General features: G+C 44.0%; 1 protein-coding gene across 1 annotated transcript in view; it reads left to right on the forward strand.

Moving 5' to 3' along the window:
- Nucleotides 1-21,763, forward strand: part of GUCY1A1 (guanylate cyclase 1 soluble subunit alpha 1) — a 103,527-nt gene that overhangs the window by 36,182 nt on the left and 45,582 nt on the right. The window contains exons 3-4 of the mRNA XM_077279394.1: nt 1,478-1,581; nt 8,650-9,356. Of these exons, the coding sequence (XP_077135509.1) occupies nt 1,478-1,581; nt 8,650-9,356 (811 nt within the window). The remainder of the gene's footprint in view (nt 1-1,477; nt 1,582-8,649; nt 9,357-21,763) is intronic.

A 21,763-nucleotide genomic window follows, 5' to 3' on the forward strand; every position in this document is an offset into this window, starting at 1 on the left:
ACTCTGTGACCTTGATTTCCAAGGTATAGTGTGAAGTATCCACAATCAGTGATGGTTTCGGGAGCTACCTAAATGTCACTGCCAGTCTCTCATAGCAACATTTAAGTAGTGCGATCTGTGATCAGTGTGCATTCCAATGCCAATGCAATCATGGGGTATCAAAGGGTTATCATTGCAGTGCGAGCCTATATCTATATAAAGGGGTTGTCCACTACTAGGACAACCCTTTTTTGAGTTAAATGTTTGGCCCCGACAAAGTAAAAAACCTATACTCCCCTCCCGTGCTGGCGATGTTCTAGTGGTGTCAGCACTCGCGGTCCCTGAGTGCTCGTGCGATGTGACACGTTGTGTCCGGTGCCCAATCAGCACTGGCGTCATTGTCTCCGCCTTCGTAAGGAATGAACATGAAGAGGAATTCCGGCCTGCAGCTGTTCCCTGACTTCCTCTTCATGTTCAATCCATATGAAGGCAGAGACAATGACGCCAGTGCCGACTGGGCACCGGACACCACGTGTCACATCGCACGAGCGCTCAGGGACAGCGAGTGCTGACATTTTTTAATTTCATAGGAAATCAATGTATTACAGTATATAGTACAAGCAATCGCACAGTTGAATTCCCATAGGGGGACTAAAATAAGTAAGAAGCATTAAACAGAGTTTCTGGAAATTCTTAAATAAATAAAACATAAGTTTTTGAATCACTCCACTTTTCTCAATGAAGAAATTTATAAACAAATAACATTTGGTATCACTACATCTGCAAAAGTATGTTTGCCACCCTTCAACACATCTTTCACAATATAAAGAACACCATAAAAAAAGCTATGCAAGTTTGATATTGCTGAAATTGCACTGCTAGGAGAAAAATATTACCAGATCATTTTTATTGCAACATCATAAAAACAAAAAACAGCAAAATTGTATGATTTTCCCCATTTCCATCCCACATTGATTTTTTTTCTTTTGTTCAGTATAACTGCAACTTTTCCCACACAAAAAACAAAACAGACCTCAAATGGCTATGTTGATGGAAAAAAGGAAAATGTTATGGCTCTTGAAAGAAGGGAAAGAAAAGACAAACAAAAGTGCAAAAATTCACTGAGTTGGGAATGCGTAAATTAGCCTATAAATGGTGTCTTTGATGTTGAAAAGGACAGTTTTATGTATTCCACTTATTATTTTCATATTACTTTTTGCCTTAAATAACATAAAAAAATGCCACAAAAACATAGTATTTTTTTTCTAAAGATGAGTGAGACATGGCAGTTTGTGAAAAGAAAATACAAGGATGCAGCACAAAGAGTTACAGAATCAGCCCAGAGTTGAATACACAATATAAATGAACAATTCCAAACTATATATCAATTACTGTTACTTGTGAAACAATACAATAGAATAGCTTGGCACAGTCATGTTTAGATTTGTCATGTGTTCATTGTACTGAATGTAATTACATCTTATTGTTCTGTCTGCAGATCTACTTGTGTTACTTTCAAGCTGCCTGCTTTACCAGTGTGTGCAAAAGCTGCTGAGAGAGATGATTTTGAGAAAATTGTTATAGACCAATCAAGTGCTGCAGGTATTATTTTTTTATTCACGTTCTGAAGACAAAATGTAACTATAGTCATTAGACATTACAAGGTGGCTTATGAATGGTGAAGGGTGAGGGATGTAGCAAGTAGTACAGTTGCTGCTTGACTATACTAACTGTAATCTAACTAGTTGCGGCTACACATTTGCCTCTAATTTGTATTGATTTTCATATACTGTATACTGTATTTTTCGGATTATAAGACGCACTTTTCCCCCCAAATTTGGGGGGAAAATGGGGGTGCGTCTGATAATGTGTATACACTTTACCGGTACCATTGCTGCAGGCTGGGATGAGGGGGTGCTGCGGGTGCCCGATGGTGCTATGCGGGGGTCTCCGGTGCTGCTCGGTGGTCTCCGGTGCTGCGTGGGGGTCTCCGGTGCTGCGGTGGGCTCTGCCAACATTTTGTGAAAGACCAGAGCCTCCCGCCGCAGTTCCATGGTTTCCTGTGCGGTGAACTCTGGGAAAATGGCTGCCGGGGGGCAGTGCATGCGCAGATGGAGATCTCAGCACCAAGATCTCAGGAGATGAGATTTCAGCACATAGGAAACCATGAAACTGCGGGGGGCTCTGGCCTTTCACAAAATGTCGGAGACACCCGCAACAGCAGCGGAGACCGCCGCAGTGGCACCAGAGACCCCCGATGCGGAGCGCCGCACATCGGAACACCCTCCTCATGCCAGCCTTTGACCTGCAGCATCACCCCACTCCGGCCTCCTCCAGCAGCGACCCCGCTTCACCGCAGCCACCACCCCCGGTAAGCAATAAGACGCATGGATTATAAGAAGCACCACCATTTTATTTAAAAAAAATAAACTTCTTATTTTTCTCCTCAAAATTTGGGGTGCGTCTTATAATCCGGAGCGTCTTATAATCTGAAAAATATGGTAATCTCCAGTGTGCGTTGTTTGATTTCATTGGAGAACAGTATCAGATACAGGGGCATGTTAAGAATTATTAAGAGGAACCTGTCACCAGCAAACATGCAAATAACCTGCAGATATGGGGTTAATCTGCAGGGTAATTAACCTGCCTGGTGCTGGCACGTAGAGAAAATTAACTTTTATCCCCCCGGCAGCATTCAGTTTCCCAGGTCTCTTCTACACGTTCTCAAAGTTGGTGCATACTGGTCCACTCACTTGGGTATGTATACAGCTTTTTCTTCAACTCTACCCACAAGTTGTCGATTGAGTTGAGGTCTGGGGACTGTGGGGGTCAATCAAGCACCTCTACTTCATTGTCATTGAACCATTTATTCACCAATCTTGACTTATTCTTCGGGTCGTTGTCCTGCTGGAACGCTATTTTGTCCTTTTCATACTCATAGTACTCAAGTGTACGAAGTAACTCGTCTAGTGGGATACTCGCATATAGCTTAGCATTGAGACCACCATTGATCCTGGTCAAGTACCCAATGCCTTTTGCTGTAAAACAACCCTATACTTCCTCCACCAAACTTGACAGTTCCTTCAATTTCTTGATCTGTTAGAATCTTTTTACCTTGTATCTTCCATACCCATTTGCACCAATCAGAGCCTAGTGTATTGACTTTTGTCTCATCGCTCCAAATCACCCATCTCCAATCTTCTACTGTCCACTTTTTGTACTTTTTTGCAAACTTGAGCTTTCGCTCTTATGCCGATATTGAAGTCAAGGCTTCTTCACCTATTTTCGGGCCATCATTCCAGCCTCGCACGGAGCTTGCATGGACATCTGTGATCTCACTATTACGAAGCTTATGAGCCACCTCCACTGTCGTGGTTGTCGCGTCAGAACTGATAGACATTGTGATGAGCCGACTTGTTGACTCCGATATTTTGCCTAGACGTCCACCTCTTGGCTTTTGAAGGGATGGCCAGACTTCATTTCATATTCTTCCAACTGTCACGGCACTCACATGATGCAGCTTGGCAATTTTCTTGGCTGAGTTACCACTATCGATGAGCTGGATGATGCTGTTTCTCTTTTCTTGGGAAAGTTTGTTCATTGCTGCCTCTTGATTTGAACCAGTGATCTTTCACTTGGGAATCAAGCTAATAACACACTGAGCTATTAAGGAATGTGAGAACATGTTGTAATTTTCTAGTACACAGGAAGAAAAAGATTTTTCCACTACCAGGCGTAAAACAGTAAAAAAGGAGTGCAATGACAAGACTCTGCATCACTAATCATATGCCAATTATAAGTTTAAAACATTATTACCGTATATACTCGAGTATAAGCCGAGATTTTCAGCCCATGTTTTTTGGGCTGAAAGTCCCCCTCTCGGCTTATACTCGAGTCATACTCTGGTTTTCGGCAGGGGAGGGGGAGCGGCAGCTGTCTAATTATACTCACCTGCTCCTGGTGCAGTCCCTGCACGTCCCTGGTTCCCCGGCACCACAGCTTCTTCCTGTACTGAGCGTTCACATGGTACCACTCATTACAGTAATGAGTATGCGGCTCCACCTCCCATAGGGGTGGAGCCGCATATTCATTACTGTAATGAGCGGTAACGGTGACCGCTCAATACAGGAAGAAGCTGCGGCACCGGGGAACCAGGGACCGCACCAGGAGCAGGTGAGTATAATGGGGAGGGGGAGCTCTGCGCGATAGTCACCTCTCCTCGTTCTCGCGGCGCTCCGTCTTCAGCGTCTTCTGCAGTGACGCTCAGGTCAGAGGGCGCGGTGACGTGGTTAGTGCGCGCCCTCTGCCTGAACGTCAGTGCAGAAGACGGAGCGGCACCGGATCGAGGAAAGGTGAATATTGCAAGTGCCGGGGGCCTGAGCGACGAGAGGTGAGTATGTGATTTTTTTTTTTTTTTTATCGCAGCAACAGCAAATGGGGCGAGTGTCTGTATGAAGCATCTTATGGGGCCATAATTAACGTTTGTGCAGCACTGTATGGGGCAAATGTGTGTATGGAGCATCTTATGGGGCCATAATCAACATTTGTGCAGCACTATATGGGGCAAATGTGTCTATGGAGCATCTTATGGGGCCATTATTAACCTTTATGCAGGATTATATGGGGCATATTTTAATGTGGAGCATCTTATGGGGCCCATCATAAACTGTATGGAGCATTATATGGGGCGTATTTTGTATGAAGCGTCTTATGGGGCGCATCATAAACTTTATGGAGCATTATATGGGGCTCTTGATTCGATATCAATATTCAAAAACACTTAACCTACTGATGACTCAATTCATTTTACTTTTATTGGTATCTATTTTTACTTTTGACATTTACCGGTAGCTGCTGCATTTTCCACCCTAGGCTTATACTCGAGTCATTAAGTTTTCCCAGTTTTTTTGTGGTAAAATTAGGGGGGTCGGCTTATACTCGGGTCGGCTTATACTCAAATATATACGGTACCTTTTGCTCATCAGTGTACCAAGAAAATGCCAGGCTAGCTGTGGTTTTCTCAGGCAAAATCAATCTTCTGACCACTGTAGGGGTTACATTCTGAAAGGATTTGTCTCTCATTTCTACTATTGTTGATACTGAATGTTGTCCAAAAATTTTAACCACTTTGACTTTTCTTGATTCAATCTAAATGTCCAGTATGTTGAAGTTTGCAAGTTTGCCTAGGCTATATGCCGGCACACTGGAGCTAAGGAACTAAAAGCAAAAGAAAAGAAACTAAAAGGCTGAAGATGCTTTTAAGCAGAAATATTATAATTATTTTTAAGAATGCTCATTTCACGATTATCTTTCAATATAACGAGGCTATGGACGAGCAAAATGCACATTCATTGTTTGAAATGATCTTTTGTTCTGCTCAAATGATCATCTCTCTTGGCTGCACATCATTCTTTATAAACAGGACCCGTGCTGCCGAGAACAATGGCAGCCTATGCGCCCTCAACGAGCAATTATAGATTGTTCGGTACGCATCATTCAGAGCGCTCTGCCTGTGTAAACAGGCTCTTGAGCGACCGCAGATCTGTGAATATTTTCTGATTGGTGGACATTTAATGAGGCTAGTTGGTCCATGAAAACAATATGGATTTTGACATTTGCATCAGGTCTATATAGAGCTCTGCTTGTCAGTATGTAGGAATGAAGTCAGTTTTATGAGAGGAAAATGAAACGCCCAGAACTTGCGAAGTTTTGTGTTACTAATTGAAGGCAGTTAAGAGATAATCTAATGTATGTAGGTAGTTGTATTTTGATAGCTACTAGAATTAGTATTAAAAGGGGTCTTCAGGAATGTTACAAACTTATGTTTAGCTTCACATATGCATTGCTATAATTACTGTTTAAATGATTGAAATTCAATTGAAATCAATATTCTATATACAATAAAATGTACGGTACATTCTTGAAAAATTAATCTTAAAATATCTCGAAGACTTAGGGTATGTGCACACGTTGCGGATTCTCTGCGGATCCGCAGCGTTTTTTGAGGTGCAGAAACGCTGCAGATCCGCAATTGATTTACAGTACAATGTACACTCACCGGCCACTTTATTAGGTACACCATGCTAGTAACGGGTTGGACCCCCTTTTGCCTTCAGAACTGCCTCAATTCTTCGTGGCATAGATTCAACAAGGTGCTGGAAGCATTCCTCAGAGATTTTGGTCCATATTGACATGATGGCATCACACAGTTGCCGCAGATTTGTCGGCTGCACATCCCAAAGATGCTCCATACAAGGCAGGATGGATCCATGCTTTCATGTTGTTTACGCCAAATTCTGACCCTACCATCCGAATGTCGCAGCAGAAATCGAGACTCATCAGACCAAGCAACGTTTTTCCAATCTTCTACTGTCCAATTTCGATGAGCTTGTACAAATTGTAGCCTCAGTTTCCTGTTCTTAGCTGAAAGGAGTGGTACCCGGTGTGGTCTTCTGCTGCTGTAGCCCATCTGCCTCAAAGTTCGACGCACTGTGCGTTCAGAGATGCTCTTAGGCCTACCTTGGTTGTAACGGGTGGCGATTTGAGTCACTGTTGCCTTTCTATCAGCTCGAACCAGTCTGCCCATTCTCCTCTGACCTCTGGCATCAACAAGGCATTTCCGCCCACAGAACTGCCACTCACTGGATTTTTTTTCTTTTTCGGACCATTCTCTGTAAACCCTAGAGATGGTTGTGCGTGAAAATCCCAGTAGATCAGCAGTTTCTGAAATACTCAGACCAGCCCTTCTGGCACCAACAACCATGCCACGTTCAAAGGCACTCAAATCACCTTTCTTCCCCATACTGATGCTCGGTTTGAACTGCAGGAGATTGTCTTGACCATGTCTACATGCCTAAATGCACTGAGTTGCCGCCATGTGATTGGCTGATTAGAAATTAAGTGTTAACAAGAAGTTGGACAGGTGTACCTAATAAAGTGGCCGGTGAGTGTAAATCAATGAGAAAAAAAAAATGCTGTGCACACTTTGCGGAAAATCCGCTGCGGAAATGCTGCGGTTTAAAAGAAATAGCATGTCACTTCTTTTTTGTGAATCTGCAGCGTTTTTGTACCCATTCCATTATAGAAAACCGCAGGGGTAAAAAACGCAGCAAATCTGCAAGAAAACCACAGCAAAAACGCACAAAAAAAACGCTGCGGAACCGCACAAAAAACCGCAGGTGCGTTTTCTGCCAGGAGAGACAGATTCCTCACCAGAAATTCCTAAGCCTAATCCGCAACGTGTGCACATAGCTTTAAGCGGGTTTGCTCCCTTTGAGGACAATTTATTTATTATTTTTTCAATTGGATTTATTTACATGCTTTTTATTTTTGCACTTTTTTTTTTACAGGCTGTCTACCAGCACATTCACCTTTTAATGTGTTTTGTGGATATAAATCAACAGAGACGAGCTCAGAAGCAGACAGATAAGAGTTACAAACTTTCCTGTTGAACTGTCAGAGCCAGCTCGCTGACTTATTGTGTGAAGACATCACCACTTTACAGTATAGTGACCAGCACTTCTGTCCATACAATGGCTGGCGGTGGATGAGCATGTGACCAGACCTGCCCATCAGCCTCCTCCAATAGAAAAACACCTCACATGGGAAAGCTGCTTTTCTATTGGAAGAGGCTGATGGGCCGGTCTGGTCACACGCTCCTCCACCAGCAGCCATTGTGTGGACAGAAGTGCTGATCAGTGTGTGAGGAAAGCTGCACTAACAAAAGAAAGTGGCGACCTCTTCACCTGGGAATCTGTCACTGAGATCATTCTCACGGTTCAACAGGAAAGTTTGTATTTCTACTTACATCTGTCTTTTTCTGAGCTCCTCTCAGATGATTTATAACCATAGAGTACATTAAAATTAAAAGAGCCGGGAAAGAAAGAGCCTGTAAAAGCGAAACAATGCGTAATTTGTAATGAAACCTGATTGCAAATTTAATTTTAAGCTGAAAATACATGTTTTTAAGTGAAATGTAAAAAGTTATCCCCAAAAGGTGGCCAACCCCTTTAAATTTGCAAGTCTTATTTTTGAACTAGATAATGGACAACCTTTTATTGTATGTCTAATTATGAATTTGAAATTTCGCACTTGCAATAGAATATCACATTTGGAAATGTGAGGATGGCCAATTTATCTTACCCCTGGAGTTTGACAAGCCAAAAAATGTGGCTTTAGCTGATCTCCTGGATAACGTCATTACACTAAGGAGTGCACTATTATGATCATGTCCATGTTTCCTCATTGTTTCCACATATTAAAGGGGTTGTCCAGTCTAGAACTCTGTGACTGCAGACTTGTTCATCCTCACATTGCACATACTGCACGCTGTGAGGATTCTCTGGCTCTAGCAGCGACCGGTCATGTAACCGCAATGATGCGATCTGCTTACTTCAGCCACATTCCGACTAGACTGTGTCCGGAGTCACTCAATACACTTGCATTGCCCATCTACTTGTCACATGACTGCATGTATGCAAAGCGCATATTGGTGGTCACACTCCTTCCTCTTCCGGTGCCGTCATCGGAGAATCCTCACAGCGTGCACTGCGTGCAATATGAGGATTCATAAGTCTGCAGTCACATAGAGCGTCTGCAGACTTGTAGGTTTAGACCGGACAACCCCTTTAAGGTTATAGTCTAATTAATGATACATTGTTCTCATTCTAGGTATCCCTATAGATGACGTTAAAGCATCTCTAGGTGAAGAGCTCTTTAAAATATGTTACGAAGAGGACGAGCACGTTTTGGAAGTTGTTGGCGGGACGTTAAAAGACTTTTTGAACAGTTTTAGCACCCACCTGAAGCAGTGCGGACAGTCCCGACCACATGAAAATGATGGTGGTCTGCAAGAAGGATCAATTCTGTGCCTTGAAAAAGATCCAGATTTCCTAAACGTGTATTATTTCTTTCCTAACAACATCACCACACTAATTCTCCCTGGAATCATTAAGGCAGCAGCGTATACTTTATATGAAACTGAGGTGGAAGTGACGTTGATCCCACAACGCATCAATGATGGAAATGACTTTATTAAGGAGCCTTATATATTGTATTCTGTTCAGGTCAACAACACAAAACCTTCTTTATCCCCGTGCAAACCGCAATCATATGTCGTTATTTCGGCCTCTATCTTTTGCAAGACCTTTCCTTTTCATTTCATGTTTGATACAGACATGAATATGCTACAGGTTGGTGATGGAGTCAAGAAACTACTCAACAGAAAGGAAATTCCCGGAAGATCGAATTTTGAGGAATACTTTGAAATCCTTTCCCCAAAGATCAGCAGTACCTTCAGCGGGATAATGACTATGTTGAATATGCAGTTCACTATAAGAGTTAAACGATGGGACAGCGCTATTGAGAGTTCACCAAAGGTGAGAAGCATGGCTATAACTTACAATATTCTGTTACTGCTTTGTATTTGGTCTGGCAATTTGCCATTAATGTTTTTAGCTATTAGATAAGAGTTTACTATTTATAGTACAACCTAATCTATATAATAAGGTCTAGCCTGATTAGTAGCTTTTATCATTAGTTTCATGATATGTCTATTCAAATGGGATTTATGGAATTTATCCTGTCACATGGATATGGAATCTGTCACCAGGTTTTACTACCCCATCTGATAGCAGTATAACATGGGGCAGAGATCCTGATTCCAGCAATGTATGTTTTACTCGTTGCTGTTTTAGCTGCTGCAGTTACACCACGGATCAGAATGCTGAGCTCTATATAACCACACCACTGATAGACAGCTTCCTGTGTACACTGTGCATAGGCAGAAAGCTGCCAATCAGTGGTGGATGTGGGGTTGGACTACCTGGCAGCAAGCCAAGTAGTTCTGTATGGATATTCTCCTTTTGATGAAACAGTGATTTTGTCAAAACTACGCTTAGTAGGACCAGTAAGTGACACATCGCTGGAATCAGGGTTTCTGACCTTATTTTATACTGCTCCCAGATTAGGTAGCAAAAACCTGGTAACAGATTCACTTTATGTAGCTTTCAGTTAGCCTTTTTTTATATCAAACACAATAAAAAACATTTTGTGTTGTGCTCGATAGGCTCTCTTGAGATGTCACTTATAAGTGTCAATCCATGATCTTCTTGTTTCTAACCACATACGCTCCTCTCTCTATTCATATGGACACCACTGCCTCTGTAAAAGGAATATAAAAAAAAACAACAGTACGATAACATCTCAGGCAGTCTGGAGTAAATACACACAGTTTTATCTAGATTTGAGCGAATTTGATTGGGTCAGGGCTTATTCGGCAAGCTATAGCGCTTATCTAATAAGCTGCAGAGGGAACCCGGCTTCCTGGATCACTCCCGATAATCAGCTGTTCATCTCCGCAGCTATGTGACAGACACAACACATGCATGGAAAACAACACACAGGCTCTCCGTGCATGTGTTGTGACTGTCACATACACTGACACATGCAGCGCCGAATAGCTCATTATCGGGAGCGATCCAGGTATCTGGGTTCCTGATGTAGCTCTATAGCTATAGCCAAATAAGCAGGGACCCAATCAAATTCGTTGATCTCTAGTTGTGACGTCACACAGGAACCTACAGCTCCATTTTTGAAAGGACAATATTAGTTGTGCCATTGGCCAGGGCACTAACGGCAAACACCCCTCGGACGAGCACAAAAACCCGTGCTACATTTGGACACATATTGGCTGCGAACAAGTTGGCTAATCCATTGTTTTCAGTATAATTCAATTGAATTTGCCTAAAATTATATTGACTTCTATTATATTCGCAAATAGTTTATTACTATTATTATTATTATGCAAATCTGGTGGAATGAGAATAGTATTTTACTGCAGATGATGTAATTGTCTATTGTTACAAATTATGTAGTTTAAGCATTCTCACAAGCAGTAGATAAAAACCTGTATATTACAACCATAAAAAAGTTCCTCCACCCAACTGAAATTTGCCAAAATCGGCTTCATCTGGGGCTGTGTGACACCTTCTATACTACAGTATACATGGATTGATTGGATTCTTTTAATATTGTCGTGCTAAGCATTCATTCTCTGAGCTGCAATCTTAGGGGTCACAGTTGTTTCTGGGAGTCCCATAGACCGTGGATGGAGCAGTAGCACGCATACTCATTCTCTGATCCATTGAACCCCTTCATCCCGAAGCCTGTTTTCATCTTCCTGACCAGGCCAATTTTTACAATTCTGACCTCTATCACTTTATAAGGTCATAACTCCGGAACACTTCAATGGATCCCACTGATTCGGAGACTGTTTTCTTGTGACATATTGTACTTCGTGATAGTGCTAACCTTTATTTGATATGACTTGCGTTTATTTGTGAAAAAAAAGGAAATTTGGTGAAAATTTTGAAAATGTAGCAATTTTCAAACTTTCGTATCTCACAAAATAGTTAATAAATAACATTTCCCACATGTCTAATTTACATCAGCACAATTTTTGAAGCATTATTTATTTTTTGTTAGGACATTATAAGGGTTAAAAATTGACCAGCGATTTCTCATTTTTACAACTAAATTTGCAAAACCATTTTTTTAGGGACCACCTCACATTTGAAGTGACTTTGAGGGGTCTATATGACAGAAAATACCTAAAAATGACACCATTCTAAAAACTGCACCCCTCAAGGTACTTCAAACCACATTCAAGAGGTTTATTAACCCTTCAGGTGCTTCACAGGAATTTTTGGAATGTGGATGGAAAAAATAAACATTTACTTTTCTCTCACTAAAAATTTCCTTTAGACCTATTTTTTTTTACTTTCGCAAGGGTAACAGTAGAAAATGGACCATACAATTTGTTGTGCAATTTCTACTGAGTACGCTGATACCCAGTATGTGGAGGAAAACAACTGTTTGGGTGCACGGCAGGGCTTGGAAGGGAAGGAGCACCATTTGCCTTTTTGAATGTAAAATTGGCTGGAATAATTAGCGGATGCCATGTCGCGTTTGCAGAGCCCCTGATGTGCCTAAACAGTGGAAACCCCCCACAAGTGGCACCATTTTGGAAACTACACCGTATGCAGAATTATTAGGCAAGTTGTATTTTAGAGGATTATTTTTATTATTGATCAACAACTATGTTCTCAATTAACCCAAAAGACTCATAAATATCAAAGCTTAATATTTTTGGAAGTTGGAGTGGTTTTTTTTTAGATTTTGCTATCTTAGGAGGATGTTTGTGCAGGTAACTATTACTGTGCAGAATTATTAGGCAACTTAATAAAAACCAACTATATTCCCATCTCACTTGTTTATTTTCACCAGGTAAACCAATGTAACTGCACAAAATTTAGAAATAAACATTTCTGACATGCAAAAACAAAACACCAGAAACTGTTCCGAGAGGTGTACTGTTTTTCCTCCCTGTAGATCTCACATTTTATGAGGGACCACAGGTTCTCTATGGGGTTCAGATCAGGTAAACAAGGAGGCCATGTAAATATTTTTTCTTCTTTGAGACCTTTACTGGCCAGCCACGCTGTGGAGTAGTTGGAGGCATGTGATGGAGCATTGTCCTGCATGAAAATAATGTTTTTCTTGAACGATACCGACTTCTTTCTGTACCACTGCTTGAAGAAGTTGTCTTCCAGAAACTGGCAGTAGGTCTGGGAGTTGAGCTTCACTCCATCCTCAACCCGAAAAGGTCCCACAAGTTCATCTTTGATGATACCAGCCCATACCAGTGTCCCACCTCCACCTTGCTGGCGTCTGAGTCGGAGTGGAGCTCTCTGCCCTTTACTGATCCAGCCTCTGGCCCATCCATCTGGCCCATCAAGAGTCTTTCTCATTTCATCAGTTCATAAAACCTTTGAAAAGTCAGTCTTAAGCTATTTCTTGGCCCGGTCTTGACGTTTTATCTTATGTTTCTTGTTCAAAGGTGGTCATTTTTCAGCCCTCCTTACCTTGGCCATGTCCCTGAGTATTGCATACCTTGTGTTTTTTGCTACTCCAGTGACGTTGCAGCTCTGAAATATGGCAAAACTGGTGGCAAATGGCATCTTGGCAGCTTCACGCTTGATTTTCCTCAATTCATGGTCAGTTATTTTGCGCCTTTTTTGCCCAACGCGCTTTCTGCGACCCTGTTGGCTATTTGCCATGAAACGCTCGATTGTTCGGTGATCACGCTTCAAAAGTTTTGCAATTTCAAGACTGCGGCATCCCTCTGCAATTCCCTCCCTCACAATTTTGGACTTTTCATAGCCCGTCAAATCTCTCTTCTGACCCATTTTGCCAAAGAAAAGGAAGTTTCCTAATAATTAAGCACACCTTATATAGGGTGTTGATGTCATTAGACAACACCCCTCCTCATTACAGAGATGCACATCATCTGATTTACTTAATTGGTAGTTGGTTCTCAAGCCTGAACAGCTTGGAGTAGGACCACATGTATAAAAAGTATCATGTGATCAAAATACAACTTGCCTAATAATTCTGCACACAGTGTAGACCCCTTAGGAAACTTATCTAGATGTGTATTGAGCGCCTTGAATCCTGAGATGCTTCACAGAAGTTTATAACGTAAAGCCGTGAAAATAAAAATAAATTTAAAAAATAAAAAAAACAACAATTTTTTCACAGATAAATCTTTTTTAGCTCCAAATTTAGTATTTTCATCAGTGTAACAGGAAAAAAATGGACCCAAAATTTGTTTTGCAACTTCTCCTGAGTTTACTGATGCCTCTTATGTAGTCAAAAACTACTTTTGCGGCACAGTGCAAAGCTCAGAATGGAAGAAATGCCATATTATAGTGCAGATTTTGCTCCACTTGTTTCATGATGCCATGTTACATTGGCAGAGCCCCTGAGGTGCAAACACAGCAGAATTCCCCATAAGTGACCACATTTTACAGACTAAACCTCTCAATGAATTCATCTAGGGGTGCAGTTATTATATTGACATCACAGGTGTGTCACAGACTTTAATACCATTGGGTAGTGAAGATAAAATAATCTACATTTTTACCACCAAGATTGTGTGTTATCCCCAAGTTTTACATTTTTATACTGGGACATGGGTATGGGCAGTACCCCATATGTGTCTGTACAGTACTAAGCCATACGGAGAGACTCGTGAGGGATGGAATGCTATTTGCCTCCTGGAGCGCAGATAGTCTACGCAGTGTCTGCTGCGTAAATTACCTATAGACTGTCATTAGATGCGGTAAAACCGTATTATCTTCCTAATCACATGCGTATTAAGTGCGGGAATGCAGCTTACTACGCATGTGTAATAATTTAAGTAATGTTGAATCCTGTGACACAGCCAGAAGTACATGACACAGGAAGTGGAGGAAAGCACAGAGAGAGGTCCCCTCCTTTTTAAATCAATAAATAATATATATTTTTTAAAATTGTGTGGGGTCTCCCTATATTTGTTAACTAGCTAGAGTAAAGCAGACTACTGGGACTGATATTTCAGGTTGGTAAGGATCCAATATCCATGAACCTTACCAGCCTGATATTACTAGGCCACTGCAGTCTGCTTACCTTGGATGGTTAGCAAAAATAGTGGGATCCCCTCCAAAAAAATAGCATGGGGTTCCCCTATTTTTGTTAACAGCCCAAGAAAAAGCAGACAGCTGCGGCCCGGTATTCTCAGGCTGGCGAAGCCCATGGATTTTGGCCCTCAACAGCCTAAAAATAGCAGCCTGCAGCCACCCCACAATTGGCACATCCAAAGATGCACTAACTGTGGCACTCCACCCAGCTCTTCCCACTTGCCTTGTATCAGTGGCAAGTGGGGTTCATATTTGTGGGGTTGATGTCACCTTTGTTTTCCCAGGTGACATCAAGCCCATGGCTTAAAAATGGAATAATGGAGAGACGTCTAAAATACACCTATCCATTTCTAATCCTATAGTTATATGGTAAATAAACACAGACACCCAGAATAAAGTATTTTAATTGAAATAATGACACAGACTTTTTTAATAGATCTAAATTAAACCATGCATACTGCATGACCTATTCCACCGATGCCCTTGTCTCCTGGAAAATAATTAAAATTAAAAAGCAACAATATTCTTACCTGTCCGCTGAGAAGGTATACATACAGTCCCACGATGAGTGCAGCTCTGCTACATCTGTATGCCTTTAGCTGAATGGTGGCATTATGCCACCATTCAGCCTGACATCCAGAACACAACTAAGCTTGAAGCTGAGGACTGGAGATAACTCAGTCCCAGGCAATCACGTTCACTGCATTTCTACATGTACTTCCAGCTGAAACAAGGTACACCATTATTTAAATTAGTACACATGCGTAGTAAGCTGCATTCCCGCACTTAATACACATCTGACTAGGAAGATAATGTGGTTTTACTATATCTGATGAAAGTGAATGGGTAATTTTCGCAGCAGAGACTGAGCGTCTCCGCTACATAAACTTAGGGCCCCTTCACACTGTGCAATCAAAGTCTGAACGAGCGTTCGATTTGTGACGTTTATCCGTCCTCGTTCCGAGGTTGCAAAGTGTGACATGGCGTTACGATCTGCGACGCAGCCCAGCATCGTACGATGTGAAAGAAAGAGCAGAACTTTCTTTCGTCGTAAATGTCTCGCTGTGGCGGTCGAAATCGTAGTATGTGACGGCGGTCATACGAGCTCGTAATGCGACTACGTGGGTTGGGCTTCCGCATACCTGTCTCCTGATTGGGCGTGACGTTTTAGCACGCCCATGCTGGTAATACGTCACGCTCGGAGTCGTAGGACTATGGCGGTGTGAAGGGTAGCGTACGATTGCGACGCGTGACGTTCACATCGCAACTACGTCAGAAAAAGCGTTAACATCGTAGAGTGTGACCGCTGGCTACGAGCTCGTACTGCGATGTCGAATATGACGCAAATGCGTCGTAATCGTAGCAGAATCGACCAGTGTGAAGGGGCCCTTACATGCTGCAGTCTGGAAAGACACTCCGCATGTCCGTCTCCGCAGGTAAGCCGAAGGCGCCTCAGCATGCATAGTGGGCATGGAATTTCTTGAAATCCCATCCACTATGCTGTAACATCTGACCGCTGCAGGTTGTTTGCTGTGGATGTATGCAACGTCCACTGACCGTGGTAACATACCCTTATAGAGCGGGTTGTTGAGGGAGGTGGCGATACCAAATATGTGTAGTTTTATTGTTTCTTATATAAATAAATGTATTTATTGGATAAATAATTGTGTTAGGTGCTGGGATTCTCCAACTGCACAGGGTAGATCCAAAGGCTTGTGCCTCTGTGGTCTCCCATTTTGCTTTGGCCACAGTGGGAGCTGCTCAGTAAAGATGTCAGTCTCAGCATCTTGCTCATACTCATGCTGTTTGCTTGGTCACTGCTGGCTCTCCAGCAAAATCTATAGTAACTAGTAGTGTTGAGCATTCCGATACCGCAAGTATCGGGTATCGGCCGATATTTGCTGTATCGGAATTCCGATACCGAGATCCGATACTTTTGTGGTATCGGGTATCGGTATCGAAACAACATTAATGTGTAAAATACAACATTAATGTGTAAAATAAAGAATTAAAATAAAAAATATTGCTATACTCACCTCTCCGACGCAGCCTGGACCTCACCGAGGGAACCGGCAGCGTTCTTTGCTTAAAATGCGCGCTTTTCCTTCCTTCCGTGACGTCACGGCTTCTGATTGGTCGCGTGCCACCCATGTGGCCGCGACGCGACCAATCACAGCAAGCCGTGACGTAATTTTCAGGTCCTTCTAGGCATTCAGGATTTTAAAATTACGTTCCGGCTTTGTGATTGGTCGCGTCGCGGTCACATGGGCGACGCGACCAATCACAAGCCGTGACGTCACGGGAGGCAGGAAACGCGCGCATTTTTAAAATTACGTCGCGGCTTGTGATTGGTTGCGTGCCGCCCATGTGACCGCGACGCGACCAATCACAGCAAGCCGTGACGTAATTTCAGGTCCTGAATGCAGAAATAGGCATCAGAAGCCGTGACGTCACGGAAGGAAGGAAAAGCGCGCATTTTAAGCAAAGAACGCTGCCGGTTCCCTCGGTGAGGTCCAGGCTGCGTCGGAGAGGTGAGTATAGCAATATTTTTTATTTTAATTCTTTATTTTACACATTAATATGGTTCCCAGGGCCTGAAGGAGAGTTTCCTCTCCTTCAGACCCTGGGAACCATCAGGAATACCGTCCGATACATGAGTCCCATTGACTTGTATTGGTATCGGGTATCGGTATCGGATTAGATCCAATACTTTGCCGGTATCGGCCGATACTTTCCGATACCGATACTTTCAAGTATCGGACGGTATCGCTCAACACTAGTAACTAGCAATAGGCAGCAGCGAACAGGCTTTCCAGAGGCTAAGTCCAGAAATCACCCTACTGAGCATGCTCTTGAGGTGGCGATCTCTCATTGGTGGTCGGTTGTCAGCTGCTTGGGTGAGGTGGCAGTTCCGGATTGGTCCACAAGCTAGGTCGTGCCTGACTGGACTTGAACAGGAACATATAAAAGGTTTCCTGGAGCGCACACTGGCGCGCTAAGATCATTTTTTATCTTATGAGTGTGTGGAACATAATGGTAGTGTGGACTTGTCTGCTCAGGGCAGGCGTATAGCCTTTGGAATTCCGTCAGCTCCAGAGAGGAATTTGAGTGAATTCAAGGCAGGCGCATAGCCTTTAGGATTCCGGAACCTCCGGAGAGGAGTTTGTGTGTGTGCACACGCTGTGATTGTGTCCACTACCTGTTCCCTTGCCCTTGTGAGGGTTACGTTCTCCTGTGGGGTTAACAGGGATCGTGTTTAGCGCCATATCTGCTCTGTTACTGTGTGCGACTGGCACAGCTCTACTGCAGAGCATCTATTCCGTTACTGTGTGCGAGTGACACAGCTCTACTGCAGAGCATCTATTCTGTTGCTGTTTGCGAGTGACACAGCCTCATGTGCTATACGCTGAGTGACATTTAATTCAGTGTGAGCTAGCCAACGATCCCTGCGTGTTCCTCCACTATTCATACTAGCTGCAGTTTTCCATCTCTGCACGGTGGACACCGAGTTGCGAACACACTTCATCATAGATTATATTTAGTGCTATCCGCCCACCCTAACAATTTGTTTCTTTTTTTTCCCTTTATTTGGGGATTTAAAAAAAAATATTTACACTTTGTAATATTTTTTTTAAACTTTTTTACATTGTCCCATCCTGGGACATCACTGTATATCATCAGATCGCTGCACTGATACTCTGCAATGCAACTGCACAGCAGAATAACGGCGCAGCATCTGACAAGCATCAGTATCGGAGTGGCATCTGACAGGCACGAAGGAGACATGTCAGCACCTGCTCTCAGCAGGCGCTCACAAGCCACCTTCCCTGCAGGACCCTGCGGCCGACATGCGGCAGGGGGTCTCCATGGAGACCATCAGGACAACGCAATGGACAACGTCCTGATGGAAGCGCGTAGGGAATCAGTTCAGTGTCACGACTGACAGCGGCATCAGAGGGGTTAAATACCTGCGATTGGTGCTAGCTCCGATCGTGGGCATTGCTGCAGGGTGTCAATTCTAACACAGAGCTGACACATGCACCCGATCCCTGCGGCGCTCAGTGTGAGGCCGTGCGATTGCCGCACCATACATATACTGCTGTTTGCAGCTCCCGGAGAGCAGTATATGTACGGCGCATATTGTGAAGGGGTTAAACTCCACTGTATTACAGTTATGCTACCAGGGCACATGAGCACCTCTGTCTTTCACCAACCTAATATGATATTTCCAGTTAAAATACTTCTTTATAAAATTTCCTGGATTTTCCTGTGCACTGTTGATATTAATATATTCTATATAATTCTGCCGCATATCAACAACATATTAAGTTTAACATATGACCTTCCAAGAATAGTTGGGGAAGGAAGTTTAAAAATAATTGTGTTGTGGAATGGTGGTTTGTATTTGTCTGCAATTTTGAGTATATTTTACCAAATTGTAGAACATTAAGTGTGCCCAAAGTGAAGAAATTGCAAAGTAAATAAACTGAACAGATTATAATAACATAATAATAAAACCCTTTTAAAAAATTATAATTCTGCTCCCAAATAATACTTATTTTTATTCAGTCGCCATGACAGCGCTACGAGAGAGGTGGTCCGCCCTTCGGGGACAGGAAACCTACAGACATAAAAGGGCGGCACCTCTCTCCTGCATCAGTTGGTTTCCTGTCCCTGACTGGGGACCCCTTCAGACATACCTTATGAAAAAAGGTGAAGACAGAAGACGTGCCCAGGCCCGGCAGGCCGGTCCAGGTAACGGGGGTTCCCTTCCTCGGCCTGTCCGGCATGCTGGAAGCACCACACAGCAGGGGAGCTGCTTGTGTAGGCGGCAGCAAAAGGAAGCAGCTTTCAGGGGGAGTGCTGGCTTCAAGGTGGCCTGTCACCACAGGTACTGGTAAGTATGAGCCACAGGGTGGGCCGTCTCCTGGGACTGTACTGGCTGGTGGGGGTGTTCCGGGTCGGGGTAGTGGTTCCGGCGGCGGTCTTGGCGTGCATTGTGCACGGTGGCAGTGTGGTTCTGGTGTGCCTCTGGCGTGGTCGGGGTGACGCGACCGGAAGGGGCGGTCTCTGATGACGCGGCCGGCAGTGAGGCCCGATGTCACAGCTGGGCAGGAGGTGGTGACATCTGCCGGCGCGACCCTGTAGAGTGCCGGGGGTCGCCAGGATGATGGTGGCTCGTGGGCGCAAATGGGGCACACGGTCCGAGGACGGTGCACAGTGCGGGCACCGGGGCTCTGTGATGAGCTGGGGCACATGTCCGGACCAATGAAGGACACGCGTTTTGGTTAGGGGTGCTGTCTCGGGGGGAGGGCTGCCCAGTAACGCGCATTATAGTACCGGGCAGACCACCCGGATTTGCTTGCTGACCCCATCCGGGGGCAGTACCTTGGGGGTTGCCGGCTACTTCAGAGAACGTCAATGGCTGCCAGGTGCTTCTAGACTCATTCGTCAGGATGGAGTCACCGGAGCAAGAAGCACAGAAGCACTCTCCAGAGCAGCAGTGTCAGCTCCCAGAGAAGCGCCAGGCAACAGTTACCCAGAGGCGGTCTAGTGGCAGTAGTCGCCCTGGAGGAGCTAAAGCCAGTCACTAATCTAAGCCCGGAAAGTCTTCAGGCCGTAGAGATGTATCAGTGGCTGAGAAGGACCCCCCACAGATTACAATACCACTCATTTACACATCACGGGTAAGTGATATTCGAGAAAGTTCAATTGGTGATGTATTGTTTCCCCTTATGTTCCCTCTCTCCTTATCTGTCAGGGGAAAAAGTGTCCACTAAAGCTAAGCATAGGGAATGTGCTGAGTGTGGAGTGCCACTTCCGGATGGCCATGGAAAGAAACTGTGCAGACCGTGCATTCAGTATTTGATAGCGGAGGAGGCCCCAGACTTTACCACCAGCCTGAGGGAGATGGTCAGACAGGAGGTCAGGGGTTCGGTCAAGTCCCTATCTCTGGAAAGAGGGGTTAAGGGAAAAGGGCCCAGTTCCCGATTTCAATTTCAGAGAGTGACTCGGGAGAACTAAGGTCAGATTCATCCTCTTCATCCTCATCATCTTCAGAGGCCAGATCCGGTCGCTCATGCTTTCCATTTGATCAGATAAATTGACTTGTCAAAGCGATAAACAATACCATGGGGATTAAAGAAACCTGATCAGAAAAGTCTGTGCAGGACGTAATGTTTAAAGGACTAGACGGGAAAACATCGTAGATGCTTCCCACATTGATTGATAAAGTAAACTCCCTTATTACACGAGAGTGGAAAAAACCCAAAAGGAAAGGTTCTCTTCTGCTAGCATTTAAAAGAAGTACCCATTTGAGGAGGCAGCATCTTCCGTATGGGATAAAGCCCCAAAACTTGATGTGGCTGTGGCTTGCAAAAGAACCTCCCTACCATTTGAGGACTTAAGGAGTTTAAAGAACACACTAGACAGAAGGGCCGACATGTTTCTTAAAGGGAAACGTCGGCGGGATCCCTCAGGCCAGCTATTGCAGCCACTTGTACAGCCCGGTCACTAATGGTATGGCTAGACCGCATAGAGGAGCGGCTTAAGGACAAGGACCCTAGAGACGAGATCCTATCCTCCCTTCCTATGATCCAGGGAGCGGCGGCTTTTCTTTCAGATGCGTCAGCAGATTCCGTAAAGCTAGCAGCCAGGTCAGCGGCCCTTTCTAGTGCTGCCCGTAGAGCTATATGGCTGAAGTGTTGGCCGGGGGACATGCAGACCAGATCAAAGCTGTGCAGCATCCCATGTGAAGGGGTACATTTGTTTGGCTCAGTACTGGACAAACTGCTGGAAAAAATGTTGAAAAGTAAATTCGTAATTACTGCTGGAAAGTAATGTTGGCCTTACAGAGATTGGGGTGGATTATTAATTTTAAAAAGTCACGATAACAGCCCTTGGACGTGCAGGAGTTCCTAGTCTCGTCCTAGACTCCAGAACGCAGGAATGTCACCTACCAGAGTCGAAGGTGGACAGTATTCGACGTCAGACTCTCAGGGTGATAAATAATCAGTCAGTCACACTAAGAGGGGCAATTTCTCTGTTAGGCTCATGTATTTCGGCGGTTCTTTGGGCCCAATGCCACACCAGAACCCTACAGTGTGATCTATTGCACAATGCTCGTCGTCTAGAGGGCTACCTTGAAAGTAGGTTTTCCTTGTCTGCCACCTCTATACAATCCTTACGTCTCCGGCGCAGGCGTACTTTGTCTGCCCTGTTGAGGGCAGAGCAAAGTACTGTAGTGCGCAGGCACCGGGCCTCTC

This window comes from Ranitomeya variabilis, chromosome 1, assembly GCF_051348905.1.
Source record: "Ranitomeya variabilis isolate aRanVar5 chromosome 1, aRanVar5.hap1, whole genome shotgun sequence".
Taxonomy (NCBI): domain Eukaryota; kingdom Metazoa; phylum Chordata; class Amphibia; order Anura; family Dendrobatidae; genus Ranitomeya; species Ranitomeya variabilis.